Source organism: Anabrus simplex, chromosome 8 (genome assembly GCF_040414725.1).
Source record: "Anabrus simplex isolate iqAnaSimp1 chromosome 8, ASM4041472v1, whole genome shotgun sequence".
Taxonomy (NCBI): Eukaryota; Metazoa; Arthropoda; class Insecta; order Orthoptera; family Tettigoniidae; genus Anabrus; species Anabrus simplex.
In genome coordinates this window covers 140,588,202-140,608,357 of record NC_090272.1, presented here as the reverse complement: position 1 = coordinate 140,608,357, position 20,156 = coordinate 140,588,202, and the positions used below count along the sequence as shown (strand labels likewise).

At 38.0% G+C, this 20,156-nt stretch overlaps 1 protein-coding gene across 1 annotated transcript in view; it reads right to left on the bottom strand.

Moving 5' to 3' along the window:
• The window catches only part of bchs (WD repeat and FYVE domain containing 3 bchs), a 478,767-nt gene that overhangs the window by 208,396 nt on the left and 250,215 nt on the right, over nt 1-20,156 (bottom strand). Inside the window, exons 26-29 of the mRNA XM_067152491.2 lie at nt 19,583-19,825; nt 10,828-11,045; nt 8,636-8,826; nt 6,730-6,878 (exon numbers count right to left, since the gene is read on the bottom strand). Of these exons, the coding sequence (XP_067008592.2) occupies nt 6,730-6,878; nt 8,636-8,826; nt 10,828-11,045; nt 19,583-19,825 (801 nt within the window). The remainder of the gene's footprint in view (nt 1-6,729; nt 6,879-8,635; nt 8,827-10,827; nt 11,046-19,582; nt 19,826-20,156) is intronic.

Genomic DNA, 20,156 nt, shown 5'->3' with positions numbered 1-20,156 from the left:
CGCGCTCCAAACCGCACGGCCAACTCGCCCGGTCCTCCAGAGATTGATACAAAACAAAGAGGCATGCTCTCATCTGGCGTAGTTCTGATCCATGACAATGCACAACCATATAGTGCCAATGTGACAAAAGAACTTTTCCAGTAGTTCAACCGGAAAGTCTTTGACCACCCATCTTACAGTCCTGACCTAGCACCCAGTGACTATCAGCTCTTTCGAGAAATGAGGGCGTGGTTAGGTGGACAATGCTTCGCTACCAACGAAGAGCTTCAAGACGCTGCAAGGACCTACCTGAACTCACTGGCGGCAGACTTTTTTGCAGAGGGTATAGGAAAGCTGGTCTCTCGTTATGACAAATGCCTCAACATTCATGGTGACTATGTAGAAAAATAAGAATGTACAAATCTTTTGGTAATAAAATCATCTTGTTATCTCAATACGTCTATTATTTATGACCTATTGGAACTTGAAAAAGAAAAACACCAGTCCTCGTATTTTCTACTAATCCTGAGATGGAGACCTTTCTTTTGACGTTCAGTACACAGCAGTGGCAAATTTCCCATACATGCGACTGATGTGTTACATCCCTCGTATTTTCAACGAAAAAAACATTCATTGCTCATATTTTCATGGAAGTTATTTATATAAAATTCAAACGGGCAGTTATACTCAGAGATGAAGTAACGAGCGTGGATGGTTGCCAAACTACTCCAGAGATGGCAACACGAAAATTGGACCCTTGTTGGTTGTTAATCTCTTCCGTGGAGTTGGAATGCGGAACGAACAGCCACATCCTTAAAGAGGGTGGTGCAAGCTGGAATCCTCTACGTTATCGTGTGTGGCCGGCATTTATTTCTTATTTCGTGAAATACTGGAGTTCTTGCTTGTGAGCGGTTCTTTTCTTGTGCTATAAATGATGATAAATGACAAATATGTGTTGTAGTTTTATAAATAATTTAGTTTCGTGTGCTTGCAGTGTGAATATCAAACAAAGAAAATGCAGGAATGATGAGATTTTGAAATGACATCACACCGAGAGAGTAATTCATCAGGCATGGATATAGGAGCACCAGGGAGCACCAGGGTCACGCGTTTTTGCCGCGCAATCCGAAATGAATTATTCTAACCATTGTGTAATCAAACGATTATTAAGAGAAACATTTAATATGCTTTCCTTTAAGGAGAAAATCAGAATTATAAATGAAGGACAACCGTGTCCAACTCTGAATGTACTGTAACTACACAACTTAAGTTGTGTGCTCGTCATTTCAACAGAAATACAGTAGAAGTCCGTTATAGTGAGAATTCATAATGGCGAAAAATTTACTCGCTATAGCGGATTGTCGTTATATCCAATTTTTCGTAAAAGCCGGGAAAACCCCAATACACATTAAATTCAGTATGAAATGGCAATACGTTTTTCAAAATCTGAGTTTTCGTGGATAATATCCACACTGCGGCTTACTTGTTTGTTGTTTTTTGAAATCCGATACTACATGAAAGTGTGCGTCTAATTTCATTCTGAAAAAATATATGTTACTGTATTTCTCCGAATCCAAAACGACTTTCCTTCAAAAAATTATCAGGCTTAAAAAGGGCTTTGTAAAATCATATGAATGTCTTTCTTATACAGTACGCATTTTTAGACTGTAGATGCCGAACAATGGCCTTAGTTATGGCGTAATTTTTTTGCGGCTGTACAATTATGCTTTATTTCAGTGGGTTTAATAACCATTAACTTAAAATTGGCATCATAATATTGAAGGGAACTCGTTGAAAATTTGCTGGCAATACACATTCCACGCGTCTCTACAATATGATGATCCATCAGGAAAATATTCTTGCTTACTATAAAACTGTTACTTTCACTCAGTGTCAAATATAATTGGCTGCCGCTACACGCACGTCTTGCTTGTCAGCGGCTACCGATGTATAGGTCTTAATCGTGAACTTTGAAAGTCAACGAACGAGTTTATTGCGCCGCAGTATGACAATTCCGCCCGTGCATTTTTGTGCACATACCTCATAATTTCATCTTTGACATCTTTAGTGTCCTTGTTGCGGGCCAATGAATGAATTTTTTTGTGCAATACGCATTTTAAAGCTATCTTTGTCTTCACGGTAATGCCGAATATTGGCTTTAGTTAGGCCTATGCAGTATTTTCTTGTGGCTGCACTATTATTATACATTTCCGAGTGTTTAACAGCCAATAACTTAAAATTGGCATCATAACATCGACGAGAATCCGGTGAAAATTTGCCGGCAATACCTGTACCACGTATCTTTATAATACGACGATCCATCACAAAAACATTCTTGCTGTCTATAAAACTTAATTTTACTACAAGTCAGGTACAGCAGACGCGCTATAACTCTGGTACTGAGTAGCCGTGGCCTTTCTAAGAATTCGAAGGCTCGCATGTTTTGATGCCATTCTGCAGATTTGAGAAACGTTTTTGTAGAGGATAATAGAATGTCATTCTCTCTTCACTATTTCCCGAGATCCAGTGACGTTATACATAGGCACTGTACGACCGGTCGCACGTCTAGCGATGTAGGCCTATGACAATGAGGTGGTTGTTTATTGTCAACGAGTTTTGTGTGTGCGCGCACACGGGGGGGGGGGGGGGGGGGGGGTGGTGGTGGTGAAAAGAAACAGCGGGGTTTCTGCGGTAGTTGCCATTGGTGTTCATTACTTTCAGGCCGCGAATGCAAAATGACCCATGATTTTTGACATGAGATTCTGAGAAAAAAAACGTAGTCTTGGATTCGGAGAAATACAGTATCACACCAGAGGCTTCTGTGGCAAACATTTCAGTTTTCTTTTTCAAACGGCATCACCTAACCTAATAGAGCAAACGCCTGAAAAGCCTTACATCTGGTATGTTTTTCAACTAACCTAACCGTATATGTATCATGAAAACCTATTTGAAATGTATGTAGAGAAATGATAACCTCCTCGCTAAAAATCGACATGGGAATGGCTTTTCAAAATTTAACTTGACGCGAGAAAATATAAACTATCCTCTGAAATCAGTTATGTTCCCTGCCATATCTTGAGGTGTATCACTTTCTTACTTAATTTCAGTACAGTATACGGTATACCATTAAAATTAAGAGATCGTTTACTTCAGCCTCTATTTTTAACGAGTTAACTACTGCTATCGGCCATGTTATTTACCCATTTATTACAAAAACGAGTTATCCTCTTTCATTTCGAATTTTCTTCTGAGAACAGCAGTTGACGGGTATTAACTTGAGTATTACTAATAGACTCCAATAGCGCCTTCAAATGTTGATGAGAGACCTCGCAAATGCACACAGCGTGAAAACTATACTGTACCGAAGATGATCGATCACATTTTGTGGCAAGCGTTTCAGTTTTGTTATTCAAATAGCGTCACATATCCTAACTTATCTGTACTATATGTATGATGAAAACATACTTCAAGCGGAAGTAGAGAAATTATAACCTTCTCGCTATAAATTTACATGATAATATCCTTTCCGTAATTTAACGGACGCGATAAAATATAAACTAACCTTGTAATCAATGATGCACTCTGCCATATCTTGAGGTGTAGGCCTATCTCATTCTTACTTAACTGAGGTATTTAGCATTAAAAGTAAGCGATTGTTTATTCAGCGTTTATCTTTAACGAGTTAACAACGGTTATCGGACACGTTATTTATGCATTTATTACGGAAACATGTACTCTTTCATTTTCCTCGCGGAAGAGCAGTCGACGGGTATTACTAATCGACTCCGACATTGCCTAAAATCATCACCAATATTACACCCGGCGCAAAACTGTGAAAGAATGACAGGAGTTACTGTTCCAAAGGAAAGCAGGCTTAATAAGATTTGACAAATAGGAATTAGTTATATTTTCATCTACATTAATAATAAGAGCCGCACTGTGATATCAGGATTTCTTCATTTCGATAATTACTTATAAATTGTATAATTTTTAATTTATAAATTGATCTTGTTTCATGATTTATTAAGAAAAGAATATTTATTAGGACAATTTCTCTATGGAATATTGTACAAGTGTTTCCTTGACGACTGCTTTCTATTGTAGAAATAATTTATATATTTTCTCTTGAGTTATTTGTTTGTTTTAGTCTTGTCAATCTTATGTTAATTTTAAGGACACTTCCTCTAAAGCATTACTTTGTCAATTTTATATATTTTTCATCTAAACAGTGTTATGTGGCTGAAGATGTTGATAATATACGAAACATGTACCACTTTTGACCATTAAAAATTGCCTTAAGCAATCATTGTATCGACTAGGTGGAAAATAAATAAATACTTAATTGTGAATCCGACATTGCCTTCGAATGTCGACGAGACAGCTCGCTGGTGGGCATAACAAGAATACGGTACGGTACCGAAGATGATCGATCGTATGCAGTATAATGACTGGGTGAATAAATATCGGCAACGGAAAACATCAAGTGCGCATAATCGCTCGTAATTACGGATGCGTCGGTGATAGGGTTTTTGCTGTAACCGAAGGATAATACACAGTTTAATGTAGGAATTTTGAAGGGATGGACAAAAGTTATCGTTATAACGGGGTTCTCGTTATATGCCATACTCGCTATAGTGGACTTCTACTGTATTTACGAAACAGATCACTGGATTGGTGGATGTGAGATTTTAAATAAACATTTCTGTTGGTCCTGTTTGTTGTTTTCTCTTGAAAAATGTGTTTGGAATGACGGTCTGTTTGCGATGATGTTTCCATTTTTTTTTCCCGGTTACATCCCCTAAACCAGAAGTCAGGAGTCGCCACTGGTACATACAGATTAGTATTGGGGTTTTCTTACAATATTGTGTTACATGTTAAAATTATAAACAGTTTCTGCTAATGTATCAAAAATATACAGCATGCCGTTTTTATTGGAACGCTACCTTTCATTTACTCATGTGCTTATGGTAATACAGAGACATCCTGTAATACGCTACTACTACAAACAGCAGAATTTCTAAGATAATTTACACACTTAAATTTTTGCCTATACCTTTCAAGTGGTAATGACTGAATAAATCATCATAGCCGCATGGCTTCCTAAGCGGCCATGAGGGAATATTCTGATATCACATCGTAAATGTCTTTTGGCGATGGGAATGACAACTTATTCCGTCATAGGATCCGAAATCGCTTCTCTTTGTGCATGTATGTTAGTTTCCAGCTTTACCTACAGCAGCCCTCTCCTAAAACCAAGTGAACGGGTGAAATGCTTTCGTTCTGCGCCCAGCTGGCAGCCAGACAGTACCGGCCGTCAGGCTGCTGAGATTCATAGGTAGTGCATTATGGTAGATGCAAGCAGAGCTCTGAAATGTCTGCGAGAAGAAGAACTCTTTGATTTATTACACTGTGACAATTAGGAGAATGATGTGTCATCTGATAGTGAGACTAGTGTTGAAATGTCAGGAGATAGCAAGTGCAATGGTGAAAGCGACTCAAGTGAACATGACGGTAGCACTAGCGGTAATATTCAGCTCGGTGTATGGACAAAGGTAGGATCTGAACAGCCGAGATTTACATTTATGGCACAACCTGGATAAATGTACAAACTGAAGACGTAAATAATCCGCTGGAATATTTTCAATTGTTTATCACTCCTGAATTAGTGGAACTAATAAGTAGGGAAACCAACCGGTATGCTCAACAGATTTAAAAAAGCACACCAACCTTGTAATTAAATTCGAAAGTGAATCAATGGACTGACACAAATAAGGATGAAATTATTACTTTACTTGCATTTTTTCTCTTGCAAGGCATTCATCAGCTACCTGACAACACGAGCTACTTTTTCCATAGACAGATATTAGAGACCCCAAAAGTATAAGAGCTGTTTTCTGAAAGAAGATTTCATCTCCTTCCCAAATTCTTACACGTTGTTGATAACGAAGCATACAATGAAGCCACATGTGGTCCGAAGAAATTCTACAAATTAAAACCTATTCTGGACCACTTGAATAGCAGATTCCAAAGTATGTACACACCCAAAAGCAATGTGTCTGTAGATGAGTCTCTTATGTTATTGTAGATTTCCCATTGCTTTCCTCACTGAGCCAGATTCTCTTTCCTTGCCCTTGGCACTGTAATCATTTTAACAGCTTGAAAGTGAGACTCTGTTTTTTGAAACCTGATGAAAATACCTGACCAATTAAAAGTATCTTATCATAAGTTCCCGTTGCTTTCCTCAGCGAGCCAGATGCCTTACCCTTCATACTATGATCATTTCTGACAGCTTGATACATATTCTGTACTATTTGAACCTGATAAAAATACTATACTACACAAGAGTATCTCACTATATGTTACTTCCCAGTACCTTATCGAAAATGTCCCACTGTGTTAGTAGCTAATCAAAATTATATACCACTTGAAAGGTTAAGAAGAAAGTGTGATGAAATATTTTGAGGCAGGGAAGAGACAGACGTCTCAGGACTTGAAATAGATTATTATACAGCATAGACCTGCATGGAAAAAATTTGAGAAAAATTATACTCAAAATGGTTCCTATCAAGGTTGGTATTTTAATCACAGAGGTCTGAAAAGTGCATCTTAATGTTATCCATGGTGACAGACTTATAAAACTACAGATTTAATGTTTGTAACATGAACCGAGACAATAGTTTAATTAAAAAATACAACAATAAATCAAAGAACTGAGATATTTTTCAATATTACCAACACCTGAATACCCACCTTTTACCCTCCTGATTTAGCATGGTACGAACCATGCCTAGTAAAACCATCACAGCTTCAGGGCAGAGAGATACTCGTCCCATTACACTTGTTACAGACTGACTAGCAGGCACGCCAAAAAGGAAGTTCCACACATTGTCCAGGTCCAGCTGAAGAGTTCAAGCATTCAACTGTTTAGTAAATATTCTAATCATAATAAAAACAACAGCAACAACTTACAAATTTCCTATTTTAAAATGTCTTATATAATTAAATGTTATAGGTATTTCCTCACGCATACCACATAATATCCTCCAAAATAGGCTATATGTCGTTACACTAGTATGCAAGTTACAATACAATTATCATAAACTATTCCTTTCAAGCAATGGACATGAGAGATTTGATGCAACACATTTTAATATTATGATCGTTGGCATGGGACCAGCAATTTTACATGCAGGGACAAGATTTTTCATTTTTAAAAAAAAATCATGCGTGTATTAGCAGAGATATTAATTGTGATCAAGTGGGTGAAAATAATAATTATTATTTGGATTACAAGCCTTCTGGAAAGGAGGCAGCCTACAAAACTATTTCAATGTTCCAATTGTGCAGTCATCTTTGAGGGTAACCAATTAAGTTCTGCTCACATTTTGACCTGACAAAGAGAAATGTCATAAAATGAAGTAAAATGTACTTAGCAGAATGTAATGTTCCAAAAGATCATGGATTTCACTTAAGATGTGCTGGACAGATCAAAAATGGTCTTCATCAGCAACAACAAACTATGTGTAATGTTCTGGATGCTAAGGAATTTGCTCAGGTAAAATTCTGCACAACACGAACCCAAGCAGCTATCCAGTGTGCCTACAACCTAGCCAGTTCTCGGAATTGTCGTTCTCGAACATGGCTGTCAGATGAATTGAATATCGTAATCAGATGGGGTAATGTCAGGGCAATATGCTGTTTTCTTACCAAGGTGGCTAATGGTACCAAAGGCAACTTTAGCTATGTGTGGCTTTGCATTATCTGGCAACAGAAATACACCTTAATGAATCATAAGTGTTGGGTCAATGACATATTCCAGTTACTGAGAGTAAACTGTTCCACTGATTGTCCTACTGGCAGCAATCTTCCTTAGATGCAGTGGTGGTGATGGTGGTTTTCGAATGACTTTATGTGGTGTTATCCATTGACAATGGCACTATAACATATTGTGAAGTACTTGCTTCTCCTTGCAGGTCAACATTCTGTCCAGAGGATATAGTAAAGAAACACAATAATTTGCTTGTTTATGGCCTGAGATTGTCTGTATAAGATGTATGCTTGTGAGATTCATTACTGTCCTTAAATTTCTCACCACTGTACTACCTGTTCATTGATGTTATCATTATTGAAGGCCTGGAATATATTTTTCTCCCAGCTGCAGAAGTCTTAATAAGTTTAAACTTATAAAGTATACAGGTCCTAGGTACACTGTCTGGGGTATCAACATTTCACTGTCCTTACTTATGTCTGCAATGAACTCTGCATATCCCAATAAGCTGGCTACTAGCAGACACACTTAACAACAACTGACTGTCTTATCTGTCTCACTTCTAAATGCACCTTGTGAGGAGTGAATATTTCTATATTGCAAATATTCAACAGAACTTCATTGATTACTATAACTAGGTGATTCTTACTTAAGTGATGAGTTAATTTTGTCCAGTGGACATAAGAGTGTACCACCATAAATCTTCAACATGCCAACAATGATGCACTGAGTGCCTATATTTTTATCTTATCAAAAATCTTGACATTTCTTGCCGAGATTGAACCTGTGAACCTGGGATCATGAGTCAAACACACTTTCTGTCATTTTTAATTTTATTTTTTTCATAGAACAAAATAGGAAAAGCATGTATTGTGAGAAGTAACTTACCTTGGAGTCAGCTGGTAATAGTTTAACAGGCTGTCCCATCATCAGTGCCATCAAAAGAAAGTATACTTCAGGTACATCAATATGTTGTGGTAAGAGCCAGCTCAGACGCTGGAAGCCTGGGACATGAAGAGCTTCTGATTTCACTTCACGAGGGATTGGGGACTTAGGTGCAGTAGCTCCCAACTGGTAGCCTTGCACAAAGAAAGAAATAAATAAATAAGTCTTTAATCACTTTGATTACTTCCTTCCCACTCCTAGGCAAAGTAAAAGCAGCTAATACAGACAAATACAATTTTGTCCAATTTCTGACATGGCTGCAGAGCTTTCTGGTAAAACATAAATGATCACACAGTAATTAAATTCTTGCCAGTAAATTCCTCCACATACACCTATTTCAACATTATAGAGTTCAATGATACTAAGCGGACCCTACATCAATGTGGGACTAAATGCTAGGAAAGAAGAAGAAGAAGAAGAAGAAGAAGAAGAAGAAGAAGAAGAAGAAGAGTTGAATGATACTCTCACATGTGTTGGCTATCCTAGTGAATTCACTCATCCTGGGAATGGGAATTCAGGATCAAGTCCCATGAGCAGATAAATTTTCAGCTCTTTCTTCTCAGAAAGACAATGCTAATGAGAGTAATGAGGATGCAGCCAAACTAAAACCTCCTTAGATCTGCAGAAAGTGTATCCAATCTGCAACTTACTATATTAAACAGTTATGGCTGCTGCAGTCACACGATGGTACTTTACTAGAGCTATTAAGTAATTCTCAGCAATACAGTTTCACTCTCATCCAACTTTCAACCTGTGACTTCACGAGGATATCATGACTGCTATACTACGATGAGTTATTAAAAATATATATATCTACAATGCTTCTAGCATCAGTAGTATAATTTGAGAAACTGAGTAATATCCAAAAGGAAGTTACTTCAACAAAAACATACAGCATAAAACCCAGTGAGTAGCTATAAAGTAGCAAACCTACATTTTTACTTCTGATAAAACAGAATATTACTAACATTTAATTGCTACTGGTAGCATGTAGACTTCACTATACATTACAACATCACAGTTATTATCCATCAAAGATCCACATTCATGTTAAAATGAACCACTCACAATTACAATTTATACACACTGTTGTTTAAAAACTAGAATTTGGACATTGCTACTCCGTCCTTCATTTCCCATCATCTCCAATGAATACCACACAGTAAAAATACTGCTCACTGTCATCTCCTTTAAATACAGGCTGCAGAAATAATTGCTATCCTTCGGGAAAGGAGAGATATTTATTAAAGAAATAATAAATCGTCCATCCTCCAATGAGGGTGATCATTTGGATCCGGAATACAGTCAAGTTAGAATACTAATAGAATTTAAAATAATCAAAAAGTGAAAATTTATAATTGTTAATGCTGTTACAGTCTTCTATTTAACAGTGAGGGGGGGAGAGGGGGGGGGGGGAGGGTGAGGAATGTTAATCATGTTCCCAGGTATAGAAGGAAATGAATGATTTTTAGAGAGTCCCTCATCTGTATTACTACTTTTTGTATTTCGTAAAAGCCTGAAGTAGTTTGTCTCAGATTATTATTTTTCTGGTATACAGCAATCCATCCAATTTTAAGATTTTAATTATTATTAAGACGAATTTTGTTGAAAATTAAATGTGCCATTTAAGAAGGGACATTTTTCCTCAAAATTTTGAGGGGAAAATTGGGGTGCATCCATTATGCAGTGGCAAGCATTATGCAAATAAATATGGTTAATAAACTTCCCTACAAATGTGTTTTGATAGGATTCTCACAATACTATGTAGCCATGAATAAGTAGTTTATGTCTTTTTTTTTTCTTTTTGGTAATATCTGAAGCCGTCCCTTTTCAATTTTGACTCAGTTAATTTATAAGTTCTTCAGTCTGCTGAAACTAACAATTAATTTGTTTCTTTTTCAATTATAATACTGTCTTTTTCAGGTAGTTTATAAATTTATCACTCAAATTAATTTTGGCTGACTAAAGAACTTAACAGCTATTGAAAAAAAAGGAAGTCGTTTTTAAACAAAAAATTTCAGTATTCATAAGTGAGTGGGAAGTGAACTGGAGTGTAAGAAACTGAAATGAACCATGAACAATATTAAGTCCACCCCATTCAGTAAAAACTATTGTATACATATATGTCTGCTTACTAAGAACAACTCCCATCTTGTTCTGTAACACAAGCTCTGTTTCACGAAGCCAGCCACCATTTGATGAACCTTCTCGGAACTTTTGGAGTAGTGTTGGACAGGAGCACAGCACCACTAATATCCTCAACCCCCAAACTACAGTTGATGGATGCAAATGACCTTGCAGGAAGAGAAGAACCCAGTCCAGACCCAACACTTGGACTAATTCTTCACAGAATCTGAAATGCATAGGACATAAAAAATTGGACAAAAAGTGGGAAGAAGAAAGGTCAATAAAAACTAAGGCAAAAGCAATATGTTCTGTCAATGTCCATTTTCAAGAGAGTAAAATATATTACCAACAATAACTCATTTAAAAAAGAAAATTCCTATTAAAACAGACCTGTATTTCAGCCTGGTGGGGATCAGTGCATTCAGTGTACAAACAATATGAGAACACTAACAAAATTACCACGGTTTACACTGAATTTCATTCTGTTCATGAGTGAAGACTTTTTGACTCCTTCTACAAGAGTGATTTTGCTGGGTACAGGAATCCTCAAATTTTGAACAATATGGTAATTTATTGTTTGTTACAGTTCTTAACTTGCCTCCACATCGGCCATTATCACTAATGCACACATGCATTACATATTCTATAAAAGAGAAATGAATTTATAAGCACAAGACTCATTCTTCTCCTTTTCATGTGCATTGCATAAGTGTATAAATGCCACGTTTTTTCATTACATTTGTTAACAAGTTTGAGATAATTTGTATTTGTACACAAAGAGCAGTGAAATTATTTATTAGACAGTGAGCAGAGAGCTACTTTCCACCTGTCTTCAATATAATGATAAAAGTACGAGAGGAAAAATATCCCTTTTTAATATTTCATTCTTCACTTTATACTTACTAAGATGACACAAGAGAAATCCCTACAAAATGATGAAGTCAACTGTAGAATTCATAAGAACTAAAAACCATAATGAAATATATACATACATCTTCATTATAGAATGTTATGCCCTTCAGCATTCAGTATGCAAGCCTAGTGTGAATTAATTAAACACCTCCACAATCCTCTACTTGTAACTAGCTCTGTGGCCTCGTTTAGTTATACACCTCTTATCTTCAAGACTGAGTCTAAACATCATCATCTTGGTCTCTCTATACTTCTATTACCCTCCATGACAAAGTCCATTATTCTCATAGGTAACCTATCCTCCTCCATTCGCCTCACATGACCCCATCACGGAAGCTAGGTTATTCGTACCGCTTCATCATTCGATTTCTTTCCTAACTTAGTCTTTATCTCCTCATTCCAAGTACCCTCTTGCAATTGTTTCTACCTGTTTGTACCAGCGATCATTCTTCCTACTTTCAAGTCTGTTACTTCTAACTTACAAGTAAGATATCCTGACTCCACCCAGCTTTCACTCCCATAAAGTAAACTTGGTCTAAAAAGAGACCGATGTAAAGATAGCTTCACACAAGAGACAATTTCTTTCTTACAGAATACTGCTGATCGCAACTGTGAGTTCACTGCACTATTTTTGCTGCACCTTAATTCAATCTCAATGACTGGGAGAAAAGATATCATAAATAGTTGAAATGATCTACCTGTTCCAGTTTTGTATTCCCAACCTGATATTAAATTCTCTTAGGTTTCTTTCCTACTGACATCACTTAAGTCTTGAAAAGGTTAATTTTCATATTATACTCACTAAACCTATTTTCAAGTTCCAAGATATTCCATTGCAGGCTTTCAACACAGTCTGCCATTAAGTCCAGTCATTGGCATAGGCCAAACTGCTTGAACATTTCCACACAACTGAATTCCTCCAAACCACTTTATACCTTTCAGCAGATGATCCATGTAAACTATCAACAACAAAGGTGAAAATTACAGCCTTGTCTAACCCCTGTAACAATCATGAACCAAGAACTCATTCTATCATCAATTCTCACAGAAGCCCAATTGTCAACATTAGTACCTTTGATTGCTTTTAATAATCTACACTTAAAATCATAGTACTTCAGTAAGGCTAACATATTTTTTCTCGGTATTCTGTTATACAGGTAACAGGTAGGGCACCCTCTTAAAGGCAGCCCTGCCCAGGGAGTGGCGCCCCCGCCTATGTGAGTTTCAGAGCACATTGACCCGGTGTGTAACATCTGGTAAAGGGTCCCAGCTCCGGGTAACGAGTGAAGACCTCAACGGCAGCAAAAGCGGAAAATATGATTCGGTATGGTGGAGCTGACGGAGGAGGCAACCCATTCTTCTGGGGGTAGTACAGATGGAACCACTGCCTTGTGGGATGAGGAGGGATCCTTAAAGGCTAAGGGAGTAAACCCCGAAAGAAAATCCTCAATTACGTTAGGCCTAGCAAGCCAGTAAAAGAGCTTATTTGTAGTTGCTTTTAAAACACATAAAAGCCTCGGAACGCATTTATCAACTAAATTAAGACGCCAGCATGAGCAGACTCATGTCAGGGATGATGATTTATGGCCTGATGATAGACAGGGTCTTGCAAAATTCCCGGAGGAGACTAAAACGGATTGGGACTATCAACTTACTGAGTCTCGCAGGAAATTGTGAAGAACTAGTGGACCTCATGGAAAGGAGGAAATTAATGATACTGGGGTTGACTGAAACTTTTTTTTTTGCTAGGGGCTTTACATCGCACTGACACAGATAGGTATTATGGAGACGATGGGATAGGAAAGGCCTAGGATTTGGAAGGAAGCGAGCATGGCCTTAATTAAGGTACAGCCCCAGCATTTGCCTGGTGTGAAAATGGGAAGCCACGGAAAGCCATCTTCAGGGTTGCCGACAGTGGAATTCGAACCCACTATCTCCCAGATGCAAGCTCACAGCCACGCGCCCCTAACACTGAAACCAAATGGAGAGGGAAAGGAATGAAGAAATTAAGAAAACAGTATACACTACAATGGCATGGACATGACAAAGAGATGAGGAATGGTGTTGGTTTCATCATGAGTATAGATCTAGAAGGAGTCACTGACATTCAGTATGTTAATGGGAGAATAATAAAGGTGACTGTGCATTTAGGGAAAGAAAATCTAACTTTGGTACAGGCGTCATCATCATCATTTCCCTTTATCCAGCTGTAGCTGGGTAGGGGCAAATATGGTTCCTCTTCACTTTCTTCAGTCTTTCCACCACTCCTCCTCCAACACCTTGTCCCAGTCCAGGTTTTTTTCTATAATACTGCATTGGATTGTATCCTTCCATCTCAATCGTGGTAGTCCACGGCCTCTCCTTCCTTGTATTTGCATTTCCATCACCCTTTTTTGGCATTCTTTCGTCACTCATTCACTTTATGTGCCCAAACCATCTTAGTTGGCTCTTCTCTATTCTATCATTCATTTTTTCCACTACAATTTCTTCTCAGATTTTCTCATTCCTTATTTTGTCTCTTCTACCCTTCTGTATCATACTCCTCAAGAACTTCATTTCAGCTGCCTGTATTCGACTCTCATCGTTCTTTGTCATTGTCCAAGTTCCTGCTCCGTAAGTTGTTATGGGTACGTAATACATCTTGTACATACAGTAGAAGTCCGCTATAGCGAGTACGGCATATAACGAGAACTACGTTATAACGATCGCTTTTGTGCATCCCTTCAAAATTCCTATATTAAACTGTGTATTATCCTTCGGTTTCAGCGAGAGACCTTTCACTGACGCATCCGTTATTACGAGCGATTATGCGCGCTCGATTTTTCCATTGCCGATATTTATGCACCCAGTCATTATACTGCATTCGATCGATCATCTTCGACACCGTATCGTTTCTCGCTATGCCCACCAGCAAACTCTCTCGTCAACATTCGAAGGCAACGTCGGAGTCGATTAGTAACACCCGTTGACTGCTCTTCCGCAAGGAAAATGAAAGAGAACATGTTTTCGTAATAAATGCGTAAATAACGTGTCCGATAACCGTTGTTAACTCGTTAAAGATAATCGTTTAATTTTAATGCTAAATACCGAAATTAAGCAAGAATGAGATAGGCCTACACAGCAAGATATGACAGAGTGCGACATTGATTACGAGGTTAGTTTATATTTTCTCGCGTCCGTTAAATTACTGAAAGGCTATTATCATGTAAATTTATGATGAGTAGGTTCTCTACTGGCGTTTGAAGTATGTAATCATCATACATACAGGCTGGTACAGTTAAGTTATGATAGGTGACGCTATTTGAATAACAAAATTGAAACGTTTGCCACAAAGGGCGATCGATCATCTTCGGTACGGTATAGTTTTTGCGCTAATTGCATTTGCGAGCTCTCTCTTCAACATTCGAAGGCGATATTGGAGTCGATTAGTAATACCCGTCGACTGCTGTTCTCTAAAGGAAATTCGAAATGAAAGAGGATAACATGTTTTCGTAATAAATGTGTAAAATAACGTGGCTGATAGCAGCTGTTAACTGGTTAAAAATAAAGGCTGAAGTGAACGATCTCTTAATTTTAATGGTATACCGTATACTGAAATTAAGTAAGAATGTGATACAATAGTTTATATTTTCTCGCGTCTAGTTAAATTTTGGAAAGCTATTCCCATGTCAATTTTTTTTGCTATTTTCTTTACGTTGCACCGGCAGAGATAGGTCTTATGGTGACGATGGGATAGGAAAGGCCTAGGATTGGGAAGGAAATGGCCGTGGCCTTAATTAAGGTACAGCTCCAGCACTTGCCTGGTGTGAAAATGGGAAACCACGGAAAACCATCTTCAGGGCTGCCGACAGTGGGATTCGAACCCATTATCTCCGGGATGCAAGTTCACAGCTGCGCACTCCTAACCGCACGGCCAACTCGCCCAATATGTCAATTTTTAACGAGGAGGTTATAATTTCTCTACATGCGTTTCAAGTAGGTTTTCATGATAGGTACATATACGGTTAGGTTAGGTGAAGCCGTTTGAAGAAGAAAACTGAAATGTTTGCCACAGAAGCCTCTGGAGTGATACCATATTTCTCCGCATCGGAGACGACGGTTTTTTCTCAGAATCTCATGTTAAAACTCAAGGGTCGTTTTGCATTCGCGGCCTGATAGTAATGAACACCTCTGGCAATTACCGCAGTAACCACGCTGTTTCTTTTCACCAAACCGCGTGCGCAGACAAAACTCTATGACAATAAACGACCGCCTCTTTATCATACATCGCTAGCCGCGGCGACCGGTTGTACAGTACCTGTGTGTAACGTCACTGGATCTCGGGAAATAGTGAAGAGAGAATGACATTCTATTATCCTCTACAAAAACGTTTCTTAAATTTGCAGAATGGCATCAAAACATGCGACCCTTCGAATTCTTAGAAAGGCCACGGATACTCAGTACCAGAGTTATATTGCGTCTGCTGTACCTGGCGCTTAGTAAAATTAAGTTTTATAGACAGCAGGAATATTTTCGTGATGGATCGTCGTATTATAAAGATACGTGGAACAGGTATTGCCGGCAAATTTTCAACGGGTTCTCGTCAACGTTATGATGCCAATTTTAAGTTAATGGCTATTAAACACTCAGAAATGTATAATAATTGTGCAGCCACAAGAAAATACGGCATATGCCTAACTAAAGCCAATATCCGGCGTTACCGTGAAGACAAAGATAGCTTAAAAATGCGTACTGCACAAAAAATGCATTCAGTGGCCCGCAACAAGGAAGCTTTAAAGAAGCCAAAGATGAAATTGTGAGGTATGTGCACAAAAATGCAAGGGCGGAATTGCCATACCGCGGCGCAATAAACTCGTTCGTTGACTTTCAAAGTCCGCGATTAAGACCTATACATCGCCAGCCGCTGAAGTTGGCCGAATCCGGCAAGCAAGACGTGCGTGTAGCGGCAGCCAGTTATATCTGACGCTGAGTGAAAGTAACAGTTTTATAGTAAACAAGAATATTTTCCTGATGGAAGTGTAGAGACACGTGGAATGTGTATTTGCCAGCAAATTTTCAGCTAGCTAGATCCCTTCGATCTTATGATGCCAATTTTAAGTTAATGGTTCTTAAACCCGCTGAAATAAAGCATTATTGTACAGCCGCAAAAAATACGGCATAACTAAAGCCAATGTTCAACGTCTACAAATAGTCTAAAAATGCGTACTCTATAAGAAAGACATTCATATGATTTTACAAAGCATTTTTAAGCCTCACTAAAAATTTTTGAAGGAAAAAGTGGGGGTGGTTTTGGATTCAGAGAAATACTGTAATAATAGTTTTTTCCGAATGAAATTAAACACACGTTTTCATGTAGTATCGGATTTCGAAAAACAACAAGCAAGTAAGCCGTATTGTGGATATTATCAGCAAAAACGCAAGTTTCTAACAAACTGATTGCCATTTCATACTGATTTTAATGTGATTGGGAGTTTTCCCGATTTTTACAAAAAATCGGATATAACGACAATCCACTATAGCGAGTAAATTTTTTGCCGTTGTGAATTCTCGCTATAACGGACTTCTACTGTAGTTTCCTCTGCTTTCATTGGCACATCTTTGTCCCATAACATGTTTCTTACACTATGATAGAAACAACTTCCAGCTTGAATCCTCTTACTAATCTCAGCATCCAGTCGAACATTGTCCATTAATTCACTCCCCAGGTATTTGAACATTTCCACTACTTCCAAGGGCTTGTCTGCAAGTCTAGTCATAACAAGAGTTTTATTCTTTTCTACACTTATTTTCAATCCACATTCTTCAATCTTCCCATTCACCACATCCAACTGTTCTTGAACCTTCCTGTTGTCTTCTCCCCAAATCACAATATCATCTGCAAATAACAACATGTTCATTTTTCTTCCTCCTTATGCTGCTTTTGCTGTTTTCACGATGTCATCCATTACTACTGTAAACAGGATTGGTGATAGAACACTTCTCTGTCTCAGCCCACTAGTTATTTTGAACAGACTTGTCCCGCCAACTTGGGTTTGCACGCAACTACAACATTCCTTGTACATTGCCATGATATTTTTTATTAATCCCTATATAATTCCTTTCTGAACCAGACTGTCCAAAACTTTAGTCCTGGGGACACTGTCATATGCCTTTTCAATATCAATGAATGTCATCACCATAACATGCAAAGAATTTTACAGTGTGTGTTCATACTTCCTTTGAAATTTATTGCTTTACTTTAACCCTTTCCCACGGAATATCTTTGACTCACTGTCGGGCGAAACCTAGAGTAATAATTTGCTTGTCAGGTATAATTGTGGAGTACCTTCACTAAATAATTTATTCTGTAAAAACCACTTAAGATATCAGTTTCAAATTTTGTAACAATGGAAAATACACTATAGTTATTCTAAAATGATACAGTGAGATAACCTAATTACATGCAAGCCCCCCCCCCCGTTCAGAATGATACATCACGAAGCATCCAATATTGTGCATAATATTAAATTGCTTGTTCTTGAAGTCAGTCTAAATTACTGGACATGATGGGGCTCTTATTTTCGTGATAATGCAGAGAACGCAGGAATTCACCCTAAATCTCCCAATTTATTTCATTTTCGGGATCAGTCGGATGAAGATATTTAGATAGCAAATCGTGCTTCCTCTCGGACATACAAACTATAAACAATTTTTGACTGAATGGGATTGGAAGATAAATTGACATTAGTTGGAATAGGCTATTATGTACTTCAGTAGAGGCTCAATGTCCGAAACAGAATTAACTGAAGAATTAAAACTGATAATTATGTTTTCACAAGTAGGCCTAATATTTTAAACGGAAACGGTACCTGAATGAACATTTCCTGTTCTGAGCCATATTTCGATTTCTCTCAGATTCATATCCTGTCCCAAATGCTTCCCATACCATTTTTATTATCATACCTACAACTTCAAACTCACTACCGTTGTATTTGTCAACATATTGATCTAATTTGTAACAAATATCCTCCGCATTCAACTCGTTATGAGCAGCCATGTTGCTGCTATGTGTTTACATTCAGTCAGCTGTCTGTTCTATCTAAGAAAACGTATAAAAGAACACTTTATTATAGGATTCCGTGCATGCCAGTAGTATCTAGGAAGCACAGGGAATTCACTGGTTCCAAAAAGTTATATGTTTATCAGACAGATGGCAGAGGAAGTCGGTTTGAAAGTCGAGTACACTTTACTACGCAACCCGCGGGAGACAACGTGCGACTCCAGTACGCTTTACTACGCAATTCGCGGGAAAGAGTTAAAGTGGGTAACACATTATTTGCCACATGGTGAACGACTTGCTCAGTTATCTAAAGTGGCCTTCCAAGATGATCTGGGGGCACTCCTTGTGAAGTGTTGAAAATGACTAGGACTCACCTGACTTGATTCGCCCAGAGGAAAACGGGATACGCCAGTTGCTTTGGGTACTTGATTCATTGTTGATGTGAGTTTCAATGGATAGCCATGCACAGCTTCTTTCTTCTTAAATGGTAGACATTAGTAACCACTTCATGGTTTAACTGTGTAGAAATTTGCTCTTTAACTTGCTTTGTACAGGTGGAATCTTCAACTTTGAATATGTTCTGACAACTGAGCGCTCTGTCTGACACGATGACAATACATTTACTGCTGGCAGCCGACTCAACGAGGAGTACTAGACCTTTTAGCCCAGGCCCACTGCACATCTTGTTTAGAGTGTTATCCTCTGTCTGCATGAGCTGTACTTTTCAACTTCAAAAATACCAAAGTGTAGGCAGCACAATACTAGTACATGAAAATGCACTGCAACTCTCAACTAGCATGAAGAAAACTTACCCAAGACTAACAGCACTGCGAGGAGTGAACATCAGAGAGTGAAGCAGCTGTAAACATCTGTTTCTCAATACAATGCTACTAACAACATCACTCTCCTTTTCCCGTTCACTGAGTCCCTTCTCTTCCAAGCCCCCTGTCCCTTCATGATCAACAGGAACTGAGCTGACAACCTCTTGCAGAATCAGGTGCTTTTCACTAGCACCAGGATATGTGGGGAGTGTGGCAGCAACAAATTGACCAAACCTAGAGAACAAGGGATATTTAATTAATTTTCAAAGAGGAAAATTTCACATTCAGTAAACTATGGAAGAACACAGAAGAAGACTCCAACAAATGCAAATGGAAATTGCTACTTATATACTTTTAAGCAAATATAATCAATAAAACTCCAAACAAAAGAAAAAAACATTGTATAAAAAATCCTTAATTTAAATTTTAGACGAAGACAATTTATCCATAGTATTGTAAGCCCTCTCCGAAGGTATTAAGTAAAATTATAAGTATTTAGATCTATTATAAATTTTATGAAATTATATAAAATATGGATAAAAAGTTACAACATAATAAAAAAGGG